Source organism: Sapajus apella, unplaced genomic scaffold, assembly GCF_009761245.1.
Source record: "Sapajus apella isolate SASKATOON/1434 unplaced genomic scaffold, GSC_monkey_1.0 scaffold410, whole genome shotgun sequence".
NCBI lineage: Eukaryota > Metazoa > Chordata > Mammalia > Primates > Cebidae > Sapajus > Sapajus apella.
This window is the reverse complement of record NW_022437346.1, coordinates 35,443-44,891: the sequence shown is the minus strand read 5'-3', so window position 1 is coordinate 44,891 and position 9,449 is coordinate 35,443. Positions and strand designations below refer to the sequence as shown.

General features: G+C 39.9%; 1 protein-coding gene across 2 annotated transcripts in view; it reads right to left on the bottom strand.

Moving 5' to 3' along the window:
• Window positions 1–9,449, bottom strand: part of LOC116545850 (presenilin-1) — a 44,826-nt gene continuing 35,377 nt past the window's right edge. Inside the window, exons 7-9 of one of the 2 annotated variants that reach the window (XM_032272288.1) lie at window positions 7,777–7,950; window positions 3,326–3,444; window positions 1–1,261 (exon numbers count right to left, since the gene is read on the bottom strand). In XM_032272288.1, the coding sequence (XP_032128179.1) occupies window positions 1,106–1,261; window positions 3,326–3,444; window positions 7,777–7,950 (449 nt within the window). In that variant the 3' untranslated portion in view covers window positions 1–1,105. The remainder of the gene's footprint in view (window positions 1,262–3,325; window positions 3,445–7,776; window positions 7,951–9,449) is intronic. The other variant, XM_032272289.1, reaches the window with a different exon arrangement.

The following is a 9,449-nucleotide window of genomic DNA, read 5'->3' as shown; positions in this document are numbered from 1 at the left end:
GTGCTTCAACAGCCATTTTACTCTTCTTTAATTCTACTGTCTTTGGGCATACATTTCATTTGCTATGGAAATGGTCTGACAGCAGGGCTGACAGCACCAATTCGTAACACATTCTTTTCATCATACAGAGTAAAACCCTAGAATAACGGGATCATCTGCTATCACAACAGGGCTGCCTTACTGGCTGTAGAATAGGACTGCTTGTGTGGGAGTGAGAGAAGAACGAGGACAGAGGAGGCATCCAGGGCACGTGAACTTACAAGTATGTCTACAAATTCAGAATTTGGTGGAAAATCCAAAATTGACTTCAGGATTATGGAGAATCGATGGGAAATAGTTCTGTGATTTCCAGAATGTATTGAATTTGGAACCTGAGGTTAACACTTTTAGGATAAAGCAACCTCAGGTTCAGACTGGCCTTGGAAAGAAATGGCAATCACAGATGGTAATAAGTGTCAGTGCTTAAGAACAAAAATTGCCAAAGTCAATCTACACATCTGACTTGACTCGAAGAGGAGGGGAAACAAGTCTCATTTGAAAAGGATGAGTCTGCAGCAAAAAGTCAAAGGGAAGCTGGAGCCCCTGCCCACCTCTCCATTCTGCTGCTGGTGCCTGCTCTTCCTCACAGTACCTCCTGAAAAGTTCCAAATTCAGTTAATACAGATTTATTGGGTTGATTTTCAACATGTAGTTTAAGATGAAGAGTTCCATTTGGTTTAAACCACTTCACCTAACCTCTTGGTAACGGTAGTCCTGAGAGTCCGCAGTGTTGGTGAAATCTTCCTGCGACCGAGGGAAAGCTGCTGATGGAGCACAGCAACTTCCGGGCCCATCATGTCTCCTTGACCTTGTCCCTCAAATCTGGTAGTTTCTGCACCGAGGGACACAGTTCACTGTGATGAAGTATGTTCAAATTGTTTTCTATAGGCACCTCCTTCCAATGTCCAATAGTGCAGGCGGTCAGGAAAACTTGGAAGGAAGCTGCAAAAGTCCAGCTGGGAATCTTGACTTTGTTAGATGTGGACACAGGAAAGTCACCTTTGTACTCCCCAGATTTTGTTAAAGTCACAGGAGAAACATCCATGGGATTCTAACTGCAAATATGCTAGATATAAAACTGATGGAATGCTAACTGGTCCATAAAAGGCTGTACAAGATAATCTGTGGCAAAGTAGAAAACAAGCCCAAAGGTGATAGAGATTGGAAGAGCTGGCAATGCTTTCTTGAAAATGGCGAGGAGTAATAATGTAAGGCACAAACCCTGTGGAGAAGACGGAAAAGACACACATTCGCACATAATTATGAAGGCATTTTTAAGTAAAACGCAATCACAAGTATTGATTTTTAACATAGTTAACTGAGTATTTTCCTTCAGGGTTAAATTTTAGAACAGACATTTCATTAAATCTGGAAGAGCTATGAAAAAAACTTAGCTTTTGTTTGTTTCATAAGGTTCACTATGTCATTTTATTCGTTCACATTATTTTATCCACTAATTCTAGGAAAGAAAATCTGAAAATAGGGGGGCGGGGTAAAAAAAAAAAAGAAAATCTGAAAATAAGTAATGCTATTTTTAAAAACAGTTAAAAGATGCAGAAATTTCTATCTTAAATACTGTGTTGGCCTCTGTGATTTTAGTTTGGCTGGTTAAAAACCCAGAGGTGAAGAGCATTCATTATGCTATGCGGGAGCATTCTTCCCGCACAGGCTCCTCCGTGAAGCATGGCGAGGTTGCAGTGTTTAAAAAATAAAATAACAGTTTATTTATGAGGAGTATATTGCTTTCTGGTAAACACAGAGCAGCATATAATAGAGTTCATTTTTTACCCTAGTTACTGAAACACTAGAAAGTCTGGAGGCTAGGTACCATTTCAGTTTATTCAGAGTAAGTAATTTTCTTAAGAGATACAACACATACAAATAAATACTTTGAAATCGGGATAATGAACCTCAAAGGAGAAGTAAAACACATCAAAATCATGATAAACCCCAAATGTAATCACAAAATGAATGCATAAGCAGTCTTCTCCAACCTCTCATCTAATTTCACTCACATACTAGATGTCAAAGGTATCACCATCTTTTTTTTTTTTCTTTTTGAGACGGAGTCTCACTCTGTCACCCAAGCTGGAGTGCAGTGGTGCAACCTCCGCTCACTGCAACCTCCACTTCCCAGGTTCAAGGGATTCTCCTGTCTCAGCCTCCTAAGTAGATGGGATTACAGGTGCACAGCCACCATGCTCGGCTAATTTTTGTGTTTTTAGTAAAGGCGGGGTTTCACTGTGTTGTTCAGGCTGGTCTCAAACTCCTGACCTCAGGTGATATGCCCACCTCGGCCTCCCTAAGTGTTGGGATTACAGGTGTGAGCCACTGTGCCCGGCCAAGATATCACATCTTTAGTAAAAATAGCAGTAAGAAATATTTTATGGGTCATTTACTTAAATCATAGTTTTGAAGTTGGGTGCAGTGACTCACGCCTGTAATCCCAGCACTTTGGGAGGCCGAGGAGGGCGGATCACTTGAAGTTGGAGTTTGAGACCAGCCTGGCCAACATGGCGAAACCCCATCTCTACTAAAAATACAAAAATTAGCCAGGTGTGGTGGTGCATGCCTGTAGTCCCAGCTGCTTGGGAGGCTGAGACAGGAGGATCACTTGAAGCTAGGAGACAGAGGTTGCAGTGAGCTGAGATCATGTCAGCTAGGCACTCTAGCCTGGGTGACAGAACAAGACTGTCTCAAAAAAAAAAAAAAAAAATCATAGTTTTGAAAGCTTCAGGGTTCATGCTGTAGCACTATTAGCAAGATCTATGTCGGGTCATGCAGGCACTAGCTCCTCTCACTAGATGCTTCCTGTCTTAAGTAACACTGTATGCTATAAGCTGTGTCATTAAATGCAAAACCACCACCAAACTCTCAGTGACTAAGTCTCTGGGACTAAGTGAGGATCTGTTTACCCCTGGAAGACTGACCTTGCAGAGCTAATTTCCTACATATCTGTGCTGCTGGGCTTGAGGCAGTGGTTCCTACACAGAAATATTTACCAGAATTTCCTGGGGAACTTTTTTTTTTTTTTTTTTTTTTTTTCCTGAGGAACTTTTTAAAACTACACAATTAAATAAGAATATCTCAGGGCAGAGCTTACAGTTTTTAAAGCTCCCAAGTGACTGCACTGTGTACTGAGGTGAGATCCAATTATCAAAAAGCTCCTCAGATAATTGGAACATTTAACCCACCTGGGGTTAAAACAGAACTGCCTTAAAGGGACTGTGGAATCGGAGTTTTGACATTAGGAGTTCAGGCACATTCTTATTGAGTGTACACTTACAATTAATATGGCTACAAAACAGGCTATGGTTGTGTTCCAGTCTCCACTGGCTGTTGCTGAGGCTTTACCAACCAGAACACTGTAGAAAATGAAATCTCCCAATCCAAGTTTTACTCCCCCTAAAAAGGAAAGATTACAAATATTAAAACGTTGGTCACTGTTTGCTATGATTTCACAATTAAAAAAATCACTGCCCTACTCAACCCCACAATGAATGAGAAAAGTCAGTAAATGATACATAAAATTAGGCTTTAGCTGGGTTTTCTTTCTTTTTTCGTTTTCTACAACAGGAGTTCCAGATTCTATGTGACTGTCTCTGGAGTCTTAACTATAGATGCTGCCATTTATCAATAACAATAAGTAATAATTGTCGTCTATTGAATGTCTAGTTTATACCCAGCACTTGTACTAAGAAATTCTTACAAGGATTCTTATGAAATAGGCATCACTTTATCATCTGATTTTTTAAAAAATAGCTTCACTGGGCTATGATTTATGTCATAAAACTTTAAGAGACAATTCAATGATTGTGGAAAATTTATAGAGTTGTACAACTATCATCACGATCCACATGTCCACCGCCCCCATTAGGTACCTTGTACCTGTTTACAGTTAATTCCCCTCCTACCCTAGGTCTTAAGCAACCACTGAACTGTTTTCTATCTTAATAAATTTGTCTTTTCTGCACATTTCACATGACTCATACAGTATGTGCCTGGCCTATTTTACATAATATAATACAATATAATATAAAATATAATATAATGCTTTTGAGGTTTATCCATGACATTGCATGTGTCTATAGTTTCTTCCTTTTTATTGGAAGTTACTGGAAGCTGAATGGTTTTCCATTATATGGTTTGCTTATCCATTTACCAGTTGATGGACATCTGGATTGTTTTCAGTTGGGGACTATTCTGAATTATGCTGCTATGAACATTCATGACCATGTCCCTGTGGGAACGGATTCCTTTCATTTCTGTTGGGTAGACTCCTGGGAGTGCAACTGCTGGGCTATGTAAGTTTAGGTTTTTAGCTTTTTGATAAACTGCCAAATCATGTTCCACACTGGCTGTGCCAGTTTGCATTTCCACCAGCAACAACTGAGAGTTTCAGTTTCTTCACATCCTCACTAGCACTTGGTATTGTTAGTCTTTTGATTCTAGCACGCTGATTAATGATGTTAAGCAGCTTTTTATATGCTTATTAGCCATTAAATATCTCTTTTGGTGAAATGTCTAGTCAAAGCATTTTCTTATCTTAAATTTGGGCTATCGTCTTCTTATTAAGTTGTAAACATCCTTTATATATATCTTAAATACCAGTCCTTTAACAGGACTTCAATACGATTGCAAGTATTTTCTCTCAGCTGATAACTTACTTTCCTTTTTTTTTTTTTTTTTAAAGTGATCTCGCCCCACTGGAACCTCCACCTCCTGGTTTCAAGCAATTCTCCTGCCTCAGTCTCTTGAGTAGCTGGGATTACAGATATGCGCCACCATGTCTGGCTAATTTTTATATTTTTAGTAGATACTGGGTTTCAACATGTTGGCCAGGCTGGTCTCAAACTCCCAACCTCAGGTGATCCACCCACTAAGGCCTCCCAAAGTGCTGGCATTACAGGCATGAGCCACCACACCTGGCCTTCTGCTTCTTAATGGTATTTAAAAAATTTTTTTTTGGCCAGGCGCAGTGGCTTACACCTATAATCCCAGCACTTTGGGAGGCCAAGGTGGGCGGATCAATTGAGGTCAGGAGTTCAAGACCAGCCTGGCTAACATGGTGAAGGCCTGTCTCTACTAAAAATACAAAAATTAGCCAGGTGTCTTGATATGCACCTGTAGTTCCAGCTACTCGGGAGCCTGAGGCAGGAGTATTGCTTGAACCTAGGAGGCAGAGGTTGCAGTAAGCTAACATCATGCCACTGCACTCCAGCCTAGGCGACAAGAGTGAAACTCTGTCTCAAACAAAAATAAAAAATAAAAATTTAATTGTGGTAAGATACCCATAAAGTTTACCACCTTAACGCTTTTTCAGTGAACAGTTCAACGACTCTAGGTATAATCATATCACTGTGCTACCATCACCATCTATCCACAGAACTCTTCGTCTTATAAAACTGAAACTCTATACCCATTAAACAGTGATTCTTCATTTCCCTCCCCCTAGCCCCTGGCAACCACCATTCTACTTTCTGACTCTATTGAGTTTAATAGTCTGATATAAGCAGAATCATATTTTTCTTTTTGTAACTGGCTTATTTCACTTAGCATAATATCCTCAATATTTATTCATGTTGTAACATGTCAGAATTCCCTTCCTTTTTAAAGCTGAATAATAAAACTGAACAAAAATTTAAATTAGAAATGTAAGACATTTTTATTCACTGCAAAGGTAGCTGGTCTTTTAGCGAATTTCAAGATTTACTTCCCACAGCCAACAGCCCAGTAACAGGCTCATCCTAAGTGTACTACTGATAGACTGTTTCTTTTTATAACCAAGCAATATTCTGTTGTATCTATATACCACATTTATTATCCACTTATCAGTTAATAGACATGTGGGTTATTTCCATTTTTGCCTGTTATAACAATATTACTATGACCATTTGTGTATGTGTCTTTGTGTTGACATGTTTTATTTCTCAAGCATATATGGAGGAGTAGAATTACTGGGTCATATTTAATCTTTTAAAGAACTACCGAACTGTTTCCCAAAATCACCATACTATTTTACATTCCCAACAGCAATATATGAGGATTCTAGTTTCTTCACATTCTCACCAACATCTGCTATTGTCTATCTTTTTTATTATAGCCATTCTAGTAGGTATAAAGTGGTATCTATTGTGGTTTTGATTTGCATTTCCCTGATGGCTAATGATGTTGAGTATCTTTTCATGTGTTTATTGACCATTTTTACATTTTCTTTGGAGAACTATACATTCAGATCCTTTGATCAGTTTTCTAATTAAATGTTAAATGTTGACTTTTTAACAGGTTGTTTTGGAAGACATTTGTGCCTTTTAGCAACTGACTTCTGGTGTAAACTGAACCTTTTTGTAAGTACCCATAAGTCTGGTTTAACATATTCAAACCATCAGAAACAATGACGTTGTGTGCTGAATGATAAGATGATGAAACACGTCTGTTATACTTTATATTGGATTCAGAGTAAGAAAATACTGATCTGAAGTTAGGAGGGGAAATACAAGAGTTTCCTTTTTTTAAAAAGAGTTGGAGATGAAGAGGAGGAGGACACAAAGAGTACTCTCAGGAGAAAGAATCTTCAAATTAGAAAAGGCAGTCATGTAAGAATTACGCTACTGCTCTGGTCAACAACTATTACATATTCTTTCTTTTGGTTCCTGGTGCCTGTGAGAAAAAAGAAAAGTAGCAGAAGAGGCAACCTAATTATGGTGGTAACTGAGGGCAGAAAAAAATCCCAGCAAAGGCAAGCTAAAGCCTGCTCTAAGAGCAGGAAGATACGTCTACTTTCCCAGGAGTGTGCAAGTCATAGGCTGCGGCTGGGCTTTGATATCTGGGAAAATCAGCCAAGCAGTAAAGTCATGAATATGCCCAGTCAAGGTTCTGACTCAAGTTAAAAGCTTGAGGACAAGGTGTAAAAATTGTTCTCCTCAAACTGAAGGATAATGTCAAAGTCATAATTAGTGACTAATAATTAAAGATGCTAAGGAAATTGGGTGTTTGTTTCTTTAAAACTACTTAATATTCTTGTTGCAATGTTTTAATCAAGTTTCACTTTTGCAAAAACAAGAAAACCAAAAATAACTTGGGAAATATGCTAAACTCATTCAATGAACCACATCTCTAAGACTACCTGAAGAGATGGTTGAGCCCTAACCAAGGGGCTTTAATGGCTGCTGTTCCTAAGAAGCCCTATGTGTTACCTTAAATCTATCAAGCGGGACACATCTCAAGACACTGAAGAAATACTTGCATTTCTGCCAATATCTTAAATCTCTTTTTCTTTAAAATTAATAAAATATGGCACTTGCCAACAAAGGAATAATATACAAGGTTGTATCACGTAAATCTCCAGGTCTCTGTACAGCAGAGTGAAGCATATTAATGAAATTTTTGTAGACAAGTATATTACAGCCATGAAGTCTTATTGGAATAATTTAAAAAATTTTTTTTTGCTTTATAAAATAAATGCCAAAAGGTCAGGCTGTAAAAGGCCAACTTAAAAAGTCTGAAGGGAAGAATTTGGCCTATCGACCAACTTTTTATTTATTTATTTATTTTTAGGTCTTAGGATTAACCAATTTTTTAATAATAAAAAGCACTATTACTGATATTTCCCACTAAAAGCTATATGTGATACAGAATTAGATTGTAACACTCTCAATTCATTTTACTTTTGAAAAGATTGATAATGCAGCCGCCTAAAGTAATCCATGACTTTGCAACATAGAGAAATGCACATACTTTCCTCTGGGTCTTCACCAGCAAGGATGCTGCTGGAAAGTTCCTGGACAGCAGCCCGTGACTCAGGTGTAGAGCGATGAGGCCCTAGATGACTGTCCCTCTGGGCTTCCCATTCCTCACTGAAGCCGCCATCATCATTCTCTGCAACAGTGTCTTGTGACTCCCTTTCTGTGTCTTCAAGAGAAAGTGAAAGTTACAGCTTAATATTTAGAAAAACTTAATACCTTTTTTTTTTTCTTTTTTTTTTTTTTGAGACAGAGTTTCACTCTTGTTACCCAGGCTGGAGTGCAATGGCGCGATCTCGGCTCACCGCAACCTCCGCCTCCTGGGTTCAGGCAATTCTCCTGCCTCAGCCTCCTGAGTAGCTGGGATTACAGGCACGCGCCACCATGCCCAGCTAATTTTTTGTAGTTTTAGTAGAGACGGGGTTTCACCATGTTGACCAGGATGGTCTCGATCTCTTGACCTCGTGATCCACCCGCCTCGGCCTCACAAAGTGCTGGGATTACAGGCGTGAGCCACCGCGCCCGGCCTAAAACTTAATACCTTTAAGAAAATTACATGGAAAGAGTAACTAGCTAACTGTCACTGTAACTAGCAGGCCCTTAAACCACAAAGCACAGGCTGTACCAGTGCCTGCTGGTGGTTTATCCAACAGCAGTTTTCCCCCTTATTTCCTGAGGGCAGAATCCTGAACTGTTTGGGTTTCCACCCTTCTCCCACATGACTCTGAGGGTAAATCCTGACCAATCCAAGCCAAGCATAGTAATCCCACCACCATACCTCTTCCTAACGAAAGCTCTAAGGCTGTGAGGTTGTGACTTGGTATGAACCAATGAGTGGAAAAGCAAAGTCTGCTAGGATACCTGGGGAAATTTTTCTCACTCTTTAAGAGAGACTAAAGGAAAAAATAAACAGTCCCCTTCTTCCCTTGACTGTTGGCTTATCTAGATATGATGCCTAGAACCACAGCTGTCCTGACCAAGAGGAGCAGCGGGCTGAAGACCAAGCCTATACACTAGTGATGGTAGAGTACAAGGCTGGGCTACTTGAAAACATCCATGAGCCACCAAATTAACCAACCCTACAAATTTCAAATGTCTACACCTCAGGCCTTCCTGTCACATCAAATAATACATTTCTTCTTTGTTTAAGGCAACTGAGTTGGGCTTTTTATCTTTTGCAACTGAAAGATTCCTAACTGTTGGCACTCACCTTTGGATTTAGTGACAAAGTTATAGAAAGTGGCTTCATTCTGGAGGGTGGATTGGGAAAGGAGGGGGAGTGAATGTCTTTATGGGTCAGTTATTTTGTTATAATGATATCAATCTGATTGAAAATGGTGAGCACAACAGTCTGAAAAACTTCCATACATTAAGAATTAAAATATGGGCTGGGCGCGGTGGCTCACGCCTGTAATCCCAGCACTTTGGGAGGCCGAGGCGGGTGGATCACAAGGTCAAGAGATCGAGACCATCCTGGTCAACACGGTGAAACCCCGCCTCTACTAAAAATACAAAAAATCAGCTGGACATGGTGGCGCATGCCTGTAATCCCAGCTGCTCAGGAGGCTGAGGCAGGAGAATTGCCTGAACCCAGGAGGCGGAGGTTGCGGTGAGCCGAGATCGCGCCATTGCACTCCAGCCTCCTGGGTTCAGGCAATTCTCCTGCCT